General features: G+C 41.3%; 1 protein-coding gene across 4 annotated transcripts in view; it reads right to left on the minus strand.

The window, feature by feature from the left end:
- The window catches only part of LOC136677770 (protein wntless homolog), a 32,579-nt gene extending 13,968 nt beyond the window's left edge, over positions 1-18,611 (minus strand). For 2 of the 4 annotated variants that reach the window (XM_066655395.1, XM_066655398.1), the window contains exons 1-5: positions 18,378-18,611; positions 14,800-15,075; positions 4,004-4,128; positions 1,748-1,909; positions 1,298-1,434 (exon numbers count right to left, since the gene is read on the minus strand). In XM_066655395.1, coding sequence (XP_066511492.1) covers positions 1,298-1,434; positions 1,748-1,909; positions 4,004-4,128; positions 14,800-15,075; positions 18,378-18,483 — 806 coding nt within the window. In that variant the 5' untranslated portion in view covers positions 18,484-18,611. Of the gene's footprint in view, positions 1-1,297; positions 1,435-1,747; positions 1,910-4,003; positions 4,129-4,229; positions 4,252-6,510; positions 7,058-14,799; positions 15,076-18,377 lie in introns of those variants that run through there. The other 2 variants (XM_066655396.1, XM_066655397.1) reach the window with 2 other exon arrangements.
- Between the last annotated feature and the right edge of the window lie 1,530 nt (positions 18,612-20,141).

Below are 20,141 nucleotides of genomic sequence, written 5' to 3' on the forward strand. Positions count from 1 at the left end.
TGTCCGTAGGTGTGTGTGTGTGAGTGAATGTATGAGTGCGTGGGTATTGCTGTGAAGGACTGGCACCCACTCCAGGGTGTATTCCCGCCTTGCGGCCAATGATTCTAGGTAGGCTCTGGACCCACCGCGACCCTGAATTGGATAAGCGGTTACAGATAATGAATGAATTATATATTTGTTTTTTGTTTTTTTTTTTGTCTTTTTAAAATGGTCCTGATGCTGGTCCTCTCCTTACAAAGACATTCAGAAGCTTCACTTCAGATAAGTATTAAACCCAGTAGATCCTAAGAGCATTCAGGTCCATGAAGTAAATGTGAAATGTGCTTTTAATATAATTGCACATCAGTACAACAAATATTTAGATTCCATGTTTAATCCACTTAAAGAATGTTCACCCACACACACTTGGACCAGTGGCCAGACATCACAGCAACAAAGGAGAAAAAGTGCTGTTCCTCTATTTCTACAGACCACTTTTTTTGGTGCAGGGGTCGAACTGGAGACCTTCAGTCCCCAGTCCCAGTTTAACTGTTAGAACATGGCTGCCCCTTAACCATTTCAGACAGAAATACAGCAGCTTAACACGCTTGGAGGAGAATACTGTGTTAGGCAGATAGGCCAAAGCTACAGCATATATCATTCCTGTCAGAACTGTTAGAACACGGCTGCAGGGTGGCACGGTGGCGCAGCAGGTAGTGTCGCAGTCACTGTCGCAGACGTTGTGGGTTCGAGTCCCGCTCCGGGTGACTGTCTGTGAGGAATTGGTGTGTTCTCCCTGTGTCCGCGTGGGTTTCCTCCGGGTGCTCCGGTTTCCTCCCACAGTCCAAAAACACACGTTGGTAGGTGGATTGGTGACTCAAAAGTGTCTGAGTGTGAGTGAGTGAGCGTTGCCCTGTGAAGGACTGGCGCCCCCTCCGGGGTATATTCCCGCCTTGCACCCAATGATTCCAGGTAGGCTCTGGACCCACCGCGACCCTGAACTGGATAAGCGGTTACAGATAATGAGAGCATGGCTGCCCCTTAACCACTTCAGACAGAAATACAGCAGCTCAACACGCTTGGAGGAGAATACTGTGTTAGGCAGATAGGCCAAAGCTACAGCGTATATCATTCCTGTCAGAACAAGGTCTCCAAATAAAAAGCAGAGCACTGCTTCACTATTGTTTTTCTCCACAAAGATCCAGGAAAACTGACAATAGAAAAAGGAACAAACTGCATTTGAAGAACTATAATAAAACACATGCTGAAGTGCTGTATGGTGCATGTCTAGTGAGATATCCCTGAAGAAAACCCATACTTTTCCAGCAGAACTGGAGGTCTGGACATCATGGTGATCCTCCTCCAATACCAGATCATGATGATGAGGATGCAGGGGGTGAGGAAGGTCTTCATGGAAAACCAAACCTTTGTGAAGCCACCGTTCTGATGGATGCCCTGGAAAAGAGGAAGGAAAACAGACTTAATTTAAGATGCTACATCAGGGAGAGTCCAACGAATATTCAGCTGGAGAGTGGGATAATCTTACTCATCCAGTTAATGCTTACAAAAGCACATATATGTGCTGAGAGTTAAGAGTAACAGGTTAAAGGGGAATAAGCTCACATGTCCACAGTCTGGTCAACTTGACCTTACCAAGCATTGGAATTAGACACAAAAGTAAATATTTAATTTTTGTGTTTTTTGGATAAATAGAAAGTGTATGTCAGCATGCCCACCATGAAATGGACAGAACAGATGCTGTACTCACCACCAGGTGAATATCCTTGATTTCTCCAATTCCCACGTTCACTTTCTTGCGCTCAATCACAGGCATGCGGATGTTGAGAAGGTAATACTTGTGGAACACGCAGCCAATCTCCATGAAGGGCAAGACGTCACATTCGTAATATCTGCCCTCATTCTCAGTGGACTTAAAAAAATAAATACACACCAAAAATGTTGGGAAACTGTGCAGAATAGTTTAAAAATATGCAAATAATTTAAATCCTATATTTAATTTAAAATATTACAAAGACTGAAAACCTTTCATTTATATATATATATATATATTTCTCATATTTATTAATGATGCCTGCAATGCATTCTGTTAAAAGTTTGGGAACTGAGAAGACCAAATGCTGTAGCTGTGAATATGAAACATTCTGGCTTGATACAAGATATCAGCTGTTACAACAGCTCAGGTTCTCCATTTCTCATTTTGTAATGCGGCAAATGTTTTCAAATGGGTCTAGGCTAGTTTATCACCTTCCTTATACAGTGTTTGCAGAATTATTAGGCAAATGAGTATTTTAATCACATCATCCTTTTTTTACATGTCGTCCTACTCCAAGCTGTATAGGCTTGAAAGCCAATTACCAATTAAGTAAATCAGATGATGTGCATCGCTGCAATGAGAAGGGGCGTGGTCTAATGACATCAACACCCTATATAAGGTGTGCTTAATTATTAGGCAACTTCCTTTCCTTTCCTTTGGCAAAATGGGTCAGAAGAGAGATTTGACGGACTCTGAAAAGTAAAGAAAAATTGTGAGATGTCTTGCAGAGGGATGCAGCAGTCTTGAAATTGCCAAACTTTTGAAGCGTGATCACCAAACAATCAAACGTTTCATGGCAAATAGCCAACAGGGTCGCAAGAAGCGGGTTGAAAAAAAAAGGCGCAAAATAACTGCCCATGAATTGAGGAAAATCAAGCATGAAGCTGCCAAGATGCCATTTGCCACCAGTTTTGCCATATTTCCAGCAAGGTGGAGGTGGGGTACTGGTATGGGCTGGTATCATCAAAGACGGATTTATGGGACATTTTTGGGTTGAGGATGGAGTGAAGCGCAACTCCCAGACCTACTGCCAGTTTCTGAAAGACACCTTCTTCAAGCAGTGGTACAGGAAGAATCGGTATCATTCAAGAAAAACATGATATTCATGTAGGACAATGCTCCATCACATGCATCCAAATACTCTACAGCATGGCTGGCCAGTAAAGGTCTAAAAGAAGAAAAAATAATGACATGGCCCCCTTGTTTACCTGATCTGAACCCCATAGAGTACCTGTGGTCCCTCATAAAATGTGAGATCTACAGGGAGGGAAAACAGTACACCTCTCTGAACAGTGTCTGGGAGGCTGTGGTGACTGCTACACGCAATGTTGATCGTAAACAGATCAAGCAACTGACAGAATCTATGGATGGAAGGCTTTTGAGTGTCATCGTAAAGAAAGGTGGCTATATTGGTCACAGATTTGTTTTTGAATGTCAGAAATGTTTATTTCTAAATTTTGTGTTGTTATGTTGGTTTACCTGGTGAAAATAAACAAGTGAGATGGGTATAAATTTTGTTTTTATTAAAGTTGCCTAATAATTCTGCACAGTAATAGTTACCTGCACAAACAGATATCCTCCTAAGATAGCCAAATCTAAAAAAAAACCCACTCCAACTTCCAAAAATATTAAGCTTTGATATTTATGAGTCTTTTGGGTTGATTGAGAACAAAGTTGTTGTTCAATAATAAAAAGAATCCTCTCAAATACAACATGCCTAATAATTCTGCACACACTATACTATGAAGTTTGCTGTTGTAATCCATGCAGACAGTGGTTGTGGGAAGTGTTTCTGAGGCTACGCAGTGATTTCCACTACAGTTTCATGTCTGAGTTTAATGAAGTGCCACCTGAGGGCCAGAGAGCAACAAACCAGATCCATAAGACGTTTCGCACCACACCAAATATAAAAAGTGCTTGGTGTACTGGGTATAACATGTCTATTAATCCACTGTGTAAGTCTTTCCTTTAGCCACATGTGCGTTTTGTGTGTAGCATTAATTACAGAATTAAATTCTAGTGAGCTGAGAGATTTCAGAGAATCATGTCCTTAAAATATTTTAATCTAATCCCTAGTATGAATAGAAAAGAGAGGGCAAAAAAAAAGTACACAGTGTAGTAGTATGGTGTGTGTGAGAAAGTATGAGAGAATGTGTGCTTAGACCCTTAGTTTGGGACTAATGTAGTTACCTTGGTGGTGGAGAGGTTGCAGCTGAGTTTTCGCTGTTCCACAGAGTGCGTCATCTCCGTCCACTCACTCAGACTGTTGTCTCTGTACGCCAGCCCAACATCTATAGTGACTATTGCTCCGTCGTCTACCCACAAAAACAGCAAGAACAGCCTGGTGTTAGTCACTACTCTTTAATCAGAGACAGATATTACAAGAACTGTATAGCCTATACATAATTATACTCACTACACATCAGCTATTATGTAGAGAGAGGAGATGTGACTGCACACAAGCACTGCGATCCACAGGGACAGTGCCCCCATTGACCCAAGCAACACCATCTCCAGCAGCCACCCAAGTTTATTTTCTTTTTAAGAGGTCTACCATTCAAGCACTGCATAGCAATAGATTATTTACTGATGTTCAGATGCTATGGCTGTTGCCAAATATGAGCCGCACCACAGTACTGGGCTCTGGAGCAGTACTACTACTACTTTGGAGGATTAAATCACCACTCTAACCAATCCCTAATGTCAGAACCTGACCTCAAGGAGAGTAACAGAAGCTAACGTTCCAACTGTAAAAATGGAGGTTCCGATGAAAGCCACTGGAGCTGTTTCTTTAACATTTCAGTAATAAAATCAAACGCTGATGACTGATGTACAGCTGAGGCCTTCAGAGAAAAGGCCACAGAGGAACCAGTGAAAGAACTCATTCAGGATGGATCAAGTTCAGCGGGTTATCACTCTTCAACTGCGTTCTCTGTGTATGAGCAAATGAATTCATCTGGAGGTCACTTCATCAACCAACACCTCACAACATAGACTTTATATTACACACACAAGATATTCCATCCATCTAACCATCTCCTCAACACCACCCACTGGCTACATCTCCCTAATCACCATATTACCAAACTAAAACGGTGATGCCATAATTTTCTTCTGGAAAAGTGAAGTTTCATCACTCCTTTTCAAACTGAACATCACTGGAGCTCAACACACTTGGAGGAGAACATTAATCGCCCAATTCTCATACTGAATATTGAGGAGACGGAGGACCCTCCAACTCACCTTAAGAGAGCTAGGACAATTAAATGCTTTGAGACAAACTTCTTCGCAGTTCAACAATAACAAAAGTTGCATAGTGCAGTTTCTGCAGTGCTGAGCCCGGGTTAGTAGAAACAGAAGGTAAAAATACTACCTAGTGCCACTTTAACAGAGGAATGGCGGCTACCAGAGTTCTGAGAGTATGGTACAGACTGTGGAGATGCAGAGAAGATGCTGAGAAAAAAACTGAAGCTCTGACACCCAGGAGTTGGGTTTAGATCACATTGCAGGTTCTCTGTGCTCCTTCTCCTTCTGAAGAGGCTCTTGTTCTGTTATGAAACAAGCAGAAGAGCTCAGAGCTCAGGCACTAATACTACAGCTCACCCTGGAGTGAAGAGGAAAAATGGGCGAGCAAGAGCGAGAGACAGTCTCAGAACGAAGGGATGCTATCTACACAATCCTTTTACTCCCTTACTCTGTTTCCTCTTCCCTACATACCCCACAAACATCTTCAGTAACTGCCCCACACTCTCTCCCTTACCCTCTATCCATTTCTCTTTCCCTACCTCTTTTTTGTCTGTCTCTCTGTCTGAAACTTTCCCTGCCTGTCTGACTTTTCTCACCTCCCAGCCAATTCTCCCACACAGTAGCCCGTCTCTCTCACCTCAGTTTCTTACTCTCTGTCTCTCTCCCTTTCCAGCCTCTCGCTCTCTCTCTGTGAATGTCAGCTTAATGCAGATAAACATTCCCCTGAACCCAGCAGCCGTCACCGCGGAGACTAAGCCCGTTCAGCAGCACTGTGCTATTGCTGGAGGAGCACCAGACTGTGTGTGTGTGTGTGTGTGTGTGTGTGTTTGGGGGTGGCAAATACTGGAGGCATTTGAGCATTTGAATTTTGGGGGCATCCTCAGCAGGACTTGCTCTGGAGGACTGCAACTTGCTCCAAGTTTTAGAATTATCCAAACCACAAAACATAACGGGGTGGCAAAACATTTTCATCAATAATTATGGGGCTATTTTAGGCATTTTGGTAGAATTCATTAAAATGTCCCATTCAAGACACCAAAGTTAGTAATGCAGTCAAAAAACTGGCTCAATCATTGAAAACCTATTACCAGGGGACTGCTGGATAACAAAATAGATGATGTCTCTGTAATCTCAGACTGGGGCACCTAAAGAAAACAACTGGGTAGGATGGCTTCCTCTCTGCCCAATGTGCTGGTTAGTAAGGGCATCTGTTGATGAACTTGTAGCGGAAATAGTTATGCACACGTTACGGTGGCATTAGCACTACATAGTGGAGTCAACGACAATTAATTATTATTTCATTAATATAATGAAATGGATTACAGCGATATTAATATATGAGGGAACTTCTCTATGAATTACCCTAAATTCTAGAAATGCTATAGTTTATCCCAGCAAGTATTTCAGTACCAACCCTGAGCCGTGAACGGAATGAGACCATGTGACCTTACGTATCCGTGGAGGGCTGGAGATAGTTGGGATCATGTCGCTGACGCGCTGTGTTTTCCGGCGTGGCTTCTTGGAGAATTGCAGACGCGGACCGTGTAGTTTGCAGCCGCGGGCGTTCCTTTTCTCTCGAGACTTTCAGACACAGCGACATTTCAGTCGGCTGGTGGCGTTTTGAATGTCTCGGTGGGGATTCTCCGTCATCGCTGATCTGCCGCCTTGTGAGAGAGAGAGACACGCCCATGCAGGTCTTTTCTGAGGGTGCGTGCAGCCGTCTTCGTCGTTGCTGGTCCGGAGGCGTTGTCGTCCTTTTGAGGGTCAGAGGTCTAAGGTTTCCTTCATGCTCTGGGTGTAGTGTTGAAATTTTGCTAGGGTTAAACTATAGCTTTTCTTAAACTATGGTTTCTATCTGGACCATGCTTTAAGGGCCCAAGACTGTTTAAGAAAGCCATGAGTCTGATGCCTGCAGAGTCATTTCAAAAATCCAGGTCATTTTACTCTTTAGTAAAAAAAGAGGAAACGCCCCAAGTGTCTGGAGCCTTGAAGTGAAGAGTCGAGCAGAGAAGAAGGGAAGAAGAAGAAGCGTGTGTCGTTTAGCTCCACGGGTTTTTAACCAGAGTTTAGAAGACCCGCCTTTACTACCGATTGGATAAGATTAGAGCCTCTCTTGCTCCTAATTGGCTGCTTCCTGTACCTTGGTAGTGACGTCACATACAATTTATGACCCATGACAAGACAAAAGGCTTGAAGACCATCTCCTTTGAATGAATCTCCAAGATTTTGAATCATACTTTTGCAATATAAAAATTAAGACTCTGACTCTCCACTCTGGCGATAAAAAGAAGTGGACAGGACCTGCATTCCACAGAGTGTGTGTGTGTACTGAAAGACTATGCACCCCCCCCCACACACACACACACAAACTCACGCACACACCTATATCTGATAGCAAAGGCTAAGCAGAACACTTTCCAGTGACCCCCAGGATGACAGTGAGGGGTCATCTTCAAACTTACACACCAGATGACTACTCCCCCTTCTTCTTCTGGACAGTAAAGTGGAAACCCCAATTTTATGACCCCATTAAGCCTAAAAGATCAATCAGAGCCTTGGAGACCAGGATTAAAGAACCCCAGCGTTTATTATCATCAGCGTCGGGATGGCGCCCCTTATCTTATCGCAAAAATCAACAGATGACTCAGGACTGCCCGATGGCAACCTCTCGCAACCCTAGTTCAAACCAGACAAACAGCATGGACCAACAGTGCTCCCAACTGGACATTTGCGAAATCATTTTTCGCCCTCTTTCCCTCTAAACACATCATATCGGACGCATATGCCTCGTTGTTACTAAACATGTATTATGCAATGTGTTATTAATGTTATCCTCTGTTATTCTCAGGTAACTGTCTTCTAACTAATCGAGTGATGTGAATTACTGTTTTAATAACGAGGAAAGATTCCTGTCTCAATTTAGAAAGATGAATTAATGTCTAACATCTAGAATAGTTGGTAATATACATACATACATACATACATACATACATACACATATATATATATATATATATATATATATATATATATTTGATAAAAAATACTCCAGTATACTCTTTATGCTATATTCAAGTATGTATGAAGTATTTTTTTTTTTCATTGAGGTTATGTATTCGCCAAAAAATGTGTGATCTCTCTCTTCCCTGAAACTAGAGACGGTCACGTGTACTCCCCAAACCCAGGAACCAATCGGAGGACGGAGACCTCCCAAATGGGCGTGACCGCGCCACCTATAAAAAAAGGTAGTCGCGTTCCCTTATAGGCTCTCTCTTGTCTCTCTTGGCATACCTTTTCGCATACTCTTCTTGATTTCTTCTCGTACGGCTCCGTACTTTTCTTACGCTCTCCCTTACGCTCTTTGTCTTCTCCCTACGCTCACAAGCCGACTCTTACAAAAGACTCTTAAAGGAAACAGATCTTCATGCGAACTATCAGGGGACGCCTTGTGTCAGTTAGCATTGCAATACAGAAACTAAAAGACTAAACGGTCGATTAATTGTCAGTAATCTTTTCTTTTCTCATTTGTGTTTGTTGTTTGTAGCCCAATCCAAGTTTAATTTTACAACTGATCAAAGCAGGTGAAACTTATTTTGGCCAGAATAAGGGCCACCGCTAAAATCGAGTGAAAATCGTAGAATAAGTATTAGCTAATTAATTCGTAAAGTAGCTTCTGAAGATTGGATGAAAACCGCGAACATTTATTCTGACGCCTTCCTTCTGGAGGAGACTACCACTCCGGTAAAACCAGCCAGGCCAGCAGTTCTCTGTGAAGGGAATCCCCGACTGACGTCACGCCGTCTAAAGGACGCCGAAAGTGGCTGACTCATCCTGGAGGGACTTTCCCCCACTAACCAGCCCAATTTCAGCCGTGACAAGTCAAACACCGGAAGAACAGAGCGAAAATCTGCTGGACCCATCCGCTCAGTGATCATAACGGAAAAAAGTAAGCAAATTATTCATCTTCAGAGCTGATGTCAAACTAAGTCTCTTGATAAATTTACACACTAATTAAATCATTTAGCAACACATTATTCCCAAGTCATATAGCCTAGCCAAGTATTAAATTCGAACTGGTTTCACCTGCGTTGATTCCATGAGATTTCGATGATTGTGATATGTTTATCAACCTATTATCATTCCTTTTAATAGTGTTTCCATTATTTGAATATTGGTATTGGTATTGGTATTGAGTATTGGTATTATTAATATTTTTGTCATTCAATTCAGTAATAATAATTATGATTATAAGTGATAATCACCATTAAACATAACCAACTCAAATACTGTTACTACGCTACAATGGAATTTATTTCAAACAGTTGTGCCCATATACAGCTTGTTTTCCATGTAAGATCTTTGGGATGTTTGAGTCTTTAAGATGTTAACAATCTTTAAAAAGGTGTAAGAGGACATGGAATAAAGTGGGGTCTGTGTGTCTCTTTGCATTTTGCAAAGATTCTTTTCTTGACCCTGGGGGTCCTGGGGTCATAAAAAAGGTCCTGGGGTCCTTGGAGAGGTTTACGAGCCTGCTCTCTGTTATCTGAAATTCCATCTGGCTTCTCTGGAGATGTCTCTGAGACGAGCTAAAGTTTGGGTATTTAAAATAAAACTCTCAGAAAGTTAAATTTCATATTAGGAATTAATACACATTCATCATATCATACGACAAAGTGAAAGATCCGGGCAGTTTACATTCTCCTCAGTTCAGTGGTGTTGTATCAGCATCTGTCTGAAAAGAAGCATGTGTCTCTAGGTCTTTTCTGTGTGTGTGTGTGTGTGTGTGGTGAGTGAGACTGGATGGTAAAAGATGGAATTGGAAATCAATAATAATTGGAGAGAACTGTTAACAAAATCTGGCAATAAACCAAAAAGTATAAACAGAATTTTTAAATATCATCTTAGCATTATGCATTATCAGCATCAGAACCATATGGCTGCAATTTTCGCATTCCATTTTGTGAACTGTGAATTTGGAGCCATTTAGCACGTTTCCACCGACATAAACTGGTTCACGAACCAGAAAATTTGTTCCCAGATGGAACCAAAGAACAGTAGGTTCTTCAGCAGGAACCCTGGCTGAATAATAGGAAATAAGACAGAGACACGCTCTGTTTGTGTGTGTTTCTGGGGCTGTGTTTGGCACGACACCATGCACGTTGGCCAGAGCCACGACTCAGCATTTGTTAGTTTACAAGCTCAACAGGATGGCTCAGAACTCTACAACATTAACACACATATTATATCTCAGAGAGAGGAGAACTGCTGGATTTTTCTCATTACATGTGTGCGTGTGTGTGTGTGTTTTGCCTAAAATATTGTAATGGGGAGGTTTTGGGAGACATTTTGAAATGCCAGAAACACCTCTGTGACAATGGCTATATGGCTAATGGCTAGCCTAGTTTCTCTTTGTTTTTACATCAATACTACCAGCATATTACACTAAAATATCAGCCTTTTGATTATAATCAGACAAACAGAAAAATCAGCAAACAATGACTCAACATAAATCAAGTCTGTGCCACACGTGGAAGTAAAAAGCATTTTCCCTTCACCTTTAAAGCCACCATTTTAGAGATGAGCTTTTTTTCCAGAAATGAAAAATCAGCCGAGCACATCAACACTCCAAAACAGAACAGGATTTGGAGTTTGGAAAGACTTTGTCACGCTTAGATCTTGTACTCTGTAATTTAACCCAAAAGTCAAAATCAGACAAGAGAAGACAAGATCAGACACGGCAACAGAGCTGCTCACTGCCACAGCACGACCAGGTACAGAGAGGGAAATGTTTTAAAGCAGGAGAGCCAATACGATAGACTTAATTAACTAAATGAGAACCACAAGTTGTACGCAAATGTTCAAATGTTGTGATCAAAAGGCATGACCGAATTTAACATATTGGACAAGAAATGAAACACATTTTTCAAACTGTTCACATTTTATTTTAAAATGTCTTCTCCATTCAGCAGAAAAACTGAATTTGTGCACTATGAATGTGCATTCTCTATAGCGGACGTTTACACGCTTCTGATCAGAAAACCAACAAAAGCTGGCTTTCACATAAAATATTTTTGCATTTTGCACATAACTGGATTGGCAACTCCAGAACTGGATTCAATCCATCTCGAAAAACTTAATACAACCAAAACCAGGTCTATTTTCTAAACAAAAAAAAGCAGCCCGTTCCAACAAAGGTTTGATAACAAGATGTAGACAAACATCCCAGCTCTGCAGTCTGCTCTCAGCTCCGGCAAATGTGAAAATCAAATTAATCTTTTATTTCTTGTCAACCTGGAGCCCAATTAACCCAAATACAGGAGGAAGGGTGTCAACACAGGCGGAGGATTCTGGCAGAAGATCAGAGGTCTTCATCCCCAATGACTGATTCTCTCTCTCACACACACACGCGTCTGGAGGAGAGGGACTTCAGGGAAAAGAATGACGCAGCATCCAATCGCAAGCAAACTCGTACACATTCCTAACTACAGCCAACTACTCAGAGCTTGTAAAGCTTGAGCTGAATATCTCTGGTAACAAAGCCATGTGCAAATGTTTGTGCACCCCTGTATCAAAATGTCAAATGAGAGGAGTTTTTTTCTTTTTCTTCATTTTATTAAGATTCAAATAATTCCAGTGACTTTAAATACCAGGGCTATAACAACGCATTGTGACATGATGCAATGCAATGCAAAATATAACAAGAACACGTGCATTGTGTTTATTACTGTCCTTTAATTCAGTTGCACTGTTTAAATGCCAGATTTCAATCGTAATGAAAAGCTCAGACCCAATGCCAGAGAGGAAGGAAGGCCTCAAAGGCCAAAATGTCTTTACTGAGTGCTTTTTTAACATTGCTTTCCCCATTCAAGATGCATGGTTTTTTAATCTCAAAGGATGAGGCCATTTGTTTTTTTGGTTGTCGATAACAATGAATTTCAGCGTTTAGTCCATCATTCCCGCATGTTAGCCACTGTCCATCCATCCCTCCATTATCTGCCGCTTATCCGGGTCCGGGAGGAAGCAGTCGGAGCAAAGAAACCCAGACCTCCCTCTCCCCAGCCACCGTCTCCAGCTCTTCCGGGGGTATACCGAGGCGTTCCCAGGCCAGTCGAGACATGTAGTCTCTCCAGCGTGTTCTTGGTCTGCCCCAGGGCCTCCTCCGCGTTGGACATGCTCGGAACACTTCACCAGGAAGGCGTCCAGGAGGCATCCGGACCAGATGCCCGAACCACCTTAACTGGCTCCTCTCAACGTGGAGGAGCAGCGGCTCCACTCCAAGTCTCTCCCGGATGTCCGAGCTCCTAACCCTGTCTCTAAGGGAGAGTCCAGACACCCTGCAGAGAAAACTCATTTCAGCCGCTTGTACCCGCAATCTCTTTCTTTCGGTCACTACCCAAAGCTCGTGACCATAGGTGAGGGTTGGGACGTAGATTGAACGGTAAATCGAGAGCTTTGCTTTTCTGCTCAGCTCTCTCTTCACCACAACGAACCGGTACAGAGCCCGAATTACTGCTGACGCTGCACCGATCCGCCTGTCAATCTCACGCTCCATCTTTCCCTCACTCGTGAACAAGACCCCGAGGTATTTAAACTCCTCCACTTGAGGCAGGATCTCACTTCCAACCTGGAGTGAGCACTCCACCACCACCCACTGTCTAGCCACTGTTAGCCACTGTCTTTGAAACAAAAGGAAACATGACACAAACTCTGAAGGAGGATGACAGCACTTGTTTATTTCGGATGTGGTAGATCTGTTACAACAAGCACAATTTAAACTTATGTTCCTAGTGTTTTAATAAATTTGTCTACAATTTAATTTAAATGTGTTATTAATTTTGCATTGTTTTATTATCCAGATTCAAAGAGAAATCAGGATATTTTAGATATGGTAGAGAAGCTAGTATATTCATTTGTTTATAACTGCTGAAATGTTTTGTTTGAAAATGATAATGGAATTCCAAATCTGTGTCATTAGCACTGATTTGATTTATACTGTGTTTTATCTCTTGCTTTGTGTAAATCATAATGGATCCTGGCACATTGGCAAACTAGGAGGAGTAGAGAAAGAAATTACACTGTATATTGCTTTATAGAGATTGTATGATACCCAGCAGCCTTGCATTTGTTGTGTGTTACTGCTGTTTCTGAAAAGTAAAAAAAATTATGAACTTAAATTTATAAAAAATAAAATTACATGGATGTGTATTGTTTATCATCGCCATTTTAATAGCTTTTCTTGATTTCAACTTTGTGAGAAAAGTAAATGGTGAATCCAGAGCAGTCTGTATCACTACACCCCTAAAACATAGGCTGCATAGACAACTTGTTGAAACTGTTCTCTGTAGAAGATTTGTTCAATTATTTCCTACTTAGAAAATCACCAAAACCTCTTTTATCCAGAGGTGGTCAAACTTTAGCATAAAGCTTTAACGACAACGTCGCAAACAACATTTTCCACTCCTGCCTTTCTCAGAGCTTGAGCTCCTGACACCACTCACTGACCCAAAGTGTTCCAGCCCACAATGACTCTTCATTAGTGCAGTGTCGTGTCGTGTCTGTTACCCGTCCTTTCAGACTGCAGCTCTGAGCCGAGGACCTGGACAGAGGTCAGTCAGGAGCTAGGGTTTCTTGGTTAGCTGACTAACTTTAAGCTTAGTGTGATCTAAACTTGGCTTTTCAGTCTGAGCCAGATACATCACCATGGACACATCAAACCCTGCTGCTGGTTTAGTTTGGGACCTGTGATTACAGACAAACATTTGGTTTGTGTCTAATATCTAGGGCTGTCTGTGTTTTTAAATATTCTACAGAGCCTGAAGTTTGCTGGCACTGGCTCATCTAACATTTCTTGCCCCTAACCAAAATTCCTGGAGCTCAATGAGACAGAATACAATCTGATCTACTGCAAAGTGGCTAGAGATCTCTGGGCCTGAGCCACTGCAATACCATTTTACAGCATCCTGCCCGAACATCTTCAGCATTCCTTATACACCAATAGTAAGCAAAGCAAAGAAACAAAGCAATTCAACCAGACCGAACAAATGGAGTCCCTATTGACATGATCCGGTTGTGAGTCTCTGCTTTGGAGATACACCCGCCAAAAAAAAACTGAGGCGTTGTGTCTAGACCCTTGCTGAGTGCCCTCAAGCCGAAAAGGCAGATCCATCATTGTTAGTCCTCTCTCAGTGTGAGAGAAACACAATCTGTTTGGCCAAGGGAAAAGAAACATTCCTCTGGGTACTCAGGCATTTCTTCAATAATCCTTCAAGACAGAGGATCAGACATGTTCTGTTGTCCATTTCAAAGGTAATAATCATTGTTAACCTCAGATAAAGAAATGCACATTCATTCATCTTAGAGATAAAAAAGATGACTTTATACATCAGTATAGTTTTAAATCTTAGGAGTTTTTAAAAAGAGAATATTAGAGTTGTGTCTGCTGATGGTGCCCCTGACTGGTGATGGCCCTATCACTGGGAGAATCAGAATCACATTATTGGTCACTGTGCTTGCACACAGAGGAATTTGTCCTCCGCATTTAACCCAATCCGTACAGTGAAATACACATATTAGTAAACACACACTAGGGGGCGGTTAGCCCTACCCACAGCACCCAGGGGGCAGTTGGGTGTAAGGTGCCTTGCTCAAGGGCACTTCCGTCACGCCCTGCTGGCTCTGTGGATCGACCTGGCAACCTTCCGTTTACAGCCCTGGACACAGACAAAGCTGAATACACTCACCGATCTGGTTGTGCATTTTGAAGGCGATGTCAAACTGCAGGACAACCAGTATGAACTGGAACCAGGAGCTCATCTCTTGGTTGGACATGGGAATGTGAACAGCGAAAACAATGTTATTGGCCTCAATCCTCTTTATCATGGCCTCCTCAAAGTCTCTGATTTTTTCACAATGGTTCGGACCCCAGGGCATAAACCACTTCTTCCCCTCGTGGTGACCTTTCATGTTGTCCACACACTTTGTGGCCATGTAGTGGACGGCTGTGGTGGGGCTTGGAGCTGGAGACACAATGAAACAAAAACGAACATCAAAATTACAAATACTACAAATGCAAGCTCCAATCTGATCATGTAGAAAAGGTCCTGAAGCTAATGGCAGCTATAAAGCAAACGCCAACAAAGCCAGGGAAATCAATGCAAATAAATGTAGCTATTTCTACAAATGTATTTTGTAGGTATACATAAATATATTTGCCATTTAAAAATAAATAATACAATAACACATCTCTAAAACTAAAATTTACAGGAAGAGGGGAAAAAATACATTTAAAATTTCAATGGAAGTAAATATACAAAGATTTTATACCAAGTAATTTGGAGCATTTCTATTGGTCCATTTATTATTAAATTTACACAATGTGAAATTTGTTTAAAACTAAAAATTGTGTCTCAATTAAAAATAAATAAATAAATACATCACCTAATATTCTCAAATTCACACCTGTGAGACTTTTCTTTCTCAGAAAGCACAATGTCATTAACTTTAGAGCAACATTAAATATTACATATTCCCTTATCTTATGTTAGACCTGAATCTATACCATTGACTAAATTCAGACCACCTGAGCTAACGGTACATTTTACAGAGAGATTGCTCTCAATCCTGGGAGAAGTTATGTCCCATCAGAAGATAGGGAGTCATTAGCAGCATAAAGCAAGGCTGAGGTGTGAAAAGCTGGTTAATAGAACTCTACCTTGTTCACCAGTGACACCTGAAGTCTATAAAGCAGCAGGAAGCTGGGGACATAGGAAGCGTTTATGTGCCAGAGGCTCAAATGTGATAATCAAAGCCGCCCAGAGAAAACGTTCCATTCAAAATTCAGGAGGTCTTATTACAGGACGTCAATATCCTTCTCGACCCACAGGGGACTCAAAGCCCCACTTACATAAGGGGAACACTGAGTACAGTGGGTTTAAGGAGGATGCCACCAACCCGTGTCTTTATAATTTAAATGGTCAAGATGTACACAGTCAGGTAGAGAGTGGGTTTGGTTTGGTGTGAAATGCTCTGTGCTGCAAAACAGAGAGAATCAGGATTGTTGACAGTGGTGGTGAATGGACGCTAAAAGCTCTTCTCAGCTATTATTTTGTGAAAGATACTATTGATGTTTTACCTAATATAGAATATTTTTAGCCTAAACATTTGCACGTTTTATTTACTTCTGGTGTCTAATTATATGTTTAAACCTTTATGCTTCCTCCATTTTTCCCTTTAGGCAAAAATCCAAAATGGCATCAAAAAGCTGCATATTTTAAGTAGTGCTTCCCTTATTTTTGAAAATAGCCCAAGACCGTTTCCAACAAACATCTGAAACCTACTAAGACAAATTAAATCAGCAATACTGGACCCCTCGGAGCTGGTGTATTCACTGACCCTCAATCCTGGGAGCAAACACTCTCCAGAGTCTCCACCCTGAAGTGTCCGAAATAATAGAAGGCTTTCGGCCCACTGACCTCATGCCGTGTCCAAGTTGTCCAATAACAGAGGGAGCGGCGAGCTTTTCTACTCAATTACCCAGACTGCCCCTGGCCACCGACCAAACACAAAGGAATCCCGCTTCATTAAATCAATCTCAGGCAAACAAGCCAATTTATCAGCCACCATCCAGCTTTCTGTGGGGACTGGGGGCTACTTTCTTCCTTCACAAAAGGACTCAGGACTTAACCGCCTCTGATTTTTATATTCTAACTTTGCAGAAATCAATCCTGGAAATATAAACAACGTAATTTAGTGTAGATATAAAATGAAGCACTCTGGTGCTAAAAGGAAACAGGGATCTGGATGTCTACAATAAATATATAGCATTTTATTCCTTGTCCACAATCACCAGTGACTTAACTCCTGATTTCTGTGGTCAATACTAGTCTCAATATTATCATTAAAAAAAAAAAAAACATAACATGCCGTGTTTGTAGACACTCCCTGTGAAGTCACTTCAGACGCCTGGTTCCCATCACCATCAGTGTGAGCAATTCTGACTTTCTGAATTTCTCAAGAACAAAGCATTCAACATCTAAACACTCTCTTTATCTTTGCTTAAAATGTGAAATATTCTCCCCTTTTCCACAAAAGAACACAGTTCTGGGTCTTAACGAAACCTCTGGGATATACTTTGGTCAAAACCCAACAGCAACGTTCTACCCTTGTCTAAACAGCCTCTTCAGAACGGCTGCTTTCAGTGCCTGTTCCTTTAAAATGATAATGAGCCGCTTTTCACCCCGACCCAAGCGCACAGCAGTGAGATTTTTAGCCATTTTTGCTTGATTCTCTTTCTTCTCTCTTCACACTCGTTGTGTCTGTTTTGCTGTGTTTAACCTTGTTTTTGCACTCTCACAAACATGTGTACAGCGCTGTGATTGTACAGACTCAGACGAGGGGGCAGGGCAATTCTTAAGTCTCTGAAATTGATGTCAGAAGTGAAGGAGAATCTGAACCTGCCCATGTTTTCTGACATAGCCTGGAGGGGCACAGGAGGGAAAAAGCAGGAGAAGAATGGGAGGGGGGGGGCACTTTTGTCTACCAGAGGTGTGATCAGACTGAAGCTGCTGAAATCCATTTAACCATTTAGTTCCTAAAACCTAAACAACCTAACAGGATAAAACAGGTAACAGAGACAGCACTGCACACAAAATCAGAGCCAGTCTGTTAAAGCTTTAAAGAATCTGTATCCTGCTATTTTCTGGTCCTTTTTCCTCCTAAGGTCCACTTACAACATTTGAAACGCTGCTGAATTAATTAAATGTAGTAATTATTCGGTACTACTTTAAAAAGCTTATGATCTACATTTTGTTATCATCTGCATTTTATCCTGTTCCTTGAGGTCCATTATTTATTGTGGTGGGTACTTAAACACTGCAGGCTGATATACAAATTTGCTGGTTTTGTGACATCACAAAATCACTACATTCTAAACTGGGTTTTTTCCCATCTTAGATCATTTGTTTAAAGGAAAACAACGAGGTAATTTCAATTTTACGATATATATCCTATAAAATTAAGTTAACAAAGAGGTTTGTAACTTTGTCTAGGCTGAGCTTGGCTTCTCGTTGGAATGTTTCGCGCCACCTTAAATGGCGTTAGAAACACTGATTTAAGGTGGACCGGAAAATTCCAAAAAGGAGGCAACTTCAGCCTCGTCTAACTTTTGTTCTGTATAATTCTTCGAGCTATGTGAACTCCAAGTCGTGTTTAAACGCGAACATCGTTGTAAATAAAGACCAAGACACATTAGAAAGCAGGAATGAAGGCGTTTACAGCGAACAAAAGGTCCCAAAAATAGCCCAACAACACAACTACTCACCAATCAGCCCTCCGACCATAAAGGATAACGCCTGGAACAAAAGCAAAATAACTCCAACTATCACCAACTTTTTGGTGCTCATGTTCTCTATGATCGCCCCGGCCATGTTCCCTCGAGTAAAGCCGCCGTTTCTAGTCGGGAACAGGAGAGGAAAAGTTAAAGGACAGAGGAGGGGAAAGACAAGTGGCTGCACTCAGGTAGAGGAGAGGAGTGAAGCAGCCAAAGCTTTTTCCTTTCATTAAATCTGAGCCTAAAGGGGGAGGGACTGTGTTATATCATTTCTGCTGGTCTTTCAGAGCTACAATAATGTAAATTAACAATTCTATAAGGTTTAGAACTGCTCAGAATTCAGAGACCTTCAACCATTTATTTAATTTTGAGTGAAAGTTAAGTAAAAGGGCAATTCTGCCGTGGATGCCGAGGAGAGAGAGCACTTTTAGGCAGATTCCCACATTTGGGGAATTTGCAAAGGTCTAATCACTGACTCACAAACTTCATAATAGTGTTGCCCCTGCAACCACTAATGTTCTTTACAGCAGACTCACTTTCAATGTTTCCAAGAAACCAACAGTGTCATTTTTACATCTCCACACTTCAGTGTTACAAGTTGATTACCTTTTATGTAAGATAATCCCAGCATATTCAGTCATGTGTCATGTTTAGGTGGGTGTTCCATTAAAAAGGATTTCTTTTAAAAGCAGTTTAACCAGATTGCTTAAGCTCAAAATCACGCTTGTTCAATAGAACCAGAAATTCCTATTCGACAGTTCTCAAATCTGGGCTTAATTTATTTCTCTAAGAGAACCCTGCTTAGTTGTGTACACACCCTGTTCTGGTCTTCAGATTGACTAACGTTATTCAAAAAGACACACACCTTCTTTATTCAGTTTCTTCTTTTGTGTCAGTTTCCTTTTCTCAGAGCAGACATCTCTTTTCTCAAGCTCCACATCCTTTCAGCCCCACAATGATGAGCTGTTCTTCTCACAATGGCAGGACAGAACAAACAGCCCATAGCTGGGGATGTGTGCAGATCTGAAGTCAAAGTGAAGACTGATGTCCTCCCCTGTCTCAAAGCCTCAAGTACTGTTTATCTGATGGGGACAGCTTTAGTAAAGACACAAGGTCCTGCACAGATGTTAGGAGTCTTATTTTCCAAAAAACGCTTTATTAAGATTCATCTGGATTATGGATTAATATATAATCTACTCAGACATATTTGCAGAATCATTTCTAAATTGTACATCCTCTGTAAGCTAAATCAGTTTAAGCTGGTCTCTGACTACTGCACATTATACTGTTAATTTAAACATCAATGTGATGCGATGACAATACTTTGTAAGCTCTGTAAATGATTTTTCTATCCAGAATACGCAGCATAACCGTAAGAAGGGCCAGTGTCAGTTATGGACTCTCAGGTACTGAGGCTAAAATGATGCCGTACTATTAATTTTTCACAGTGCTTTAAGCTGCAGCAGAGAACACCCTGTGTAAGTGGTTAGTCATCTGGCATCTGCCCAGATTGGGGACAGCTTTCACTTCAGATTTTTCATTTTAGAAGAGTGTGAATTCAAATGATCTTTACTGGGGCAGATTTAGATACATTTAGAAACATCCAGAACTGTCCAAAAAAGACACAACCTTAATTAATTTGTTTAAAGGTGCCATCAATCATTTTCACCATAAAAAAACAATTTTATTTATGAATGTTATTTATTTTATTTTATTTTATATTATTGTCTCATAAAGTGCAACTCAATTAAATAA

This window comes from Hoplias malabaricus, chromosome Y, assembly GCF_029633855.1.
Source record: "Hoplias malabaricus isolate fHopMal1 chromosome Y, fHopMal1.hap1, whole genome shotgun sequence".
Classification (NCBI taxonomy): domain Eukaryota; kingdom Metazoa; phylum Chordata; class Actinopteri; order Characiformes; family Erythrinidae; genus Hoplias; species Hoplias malabaricus.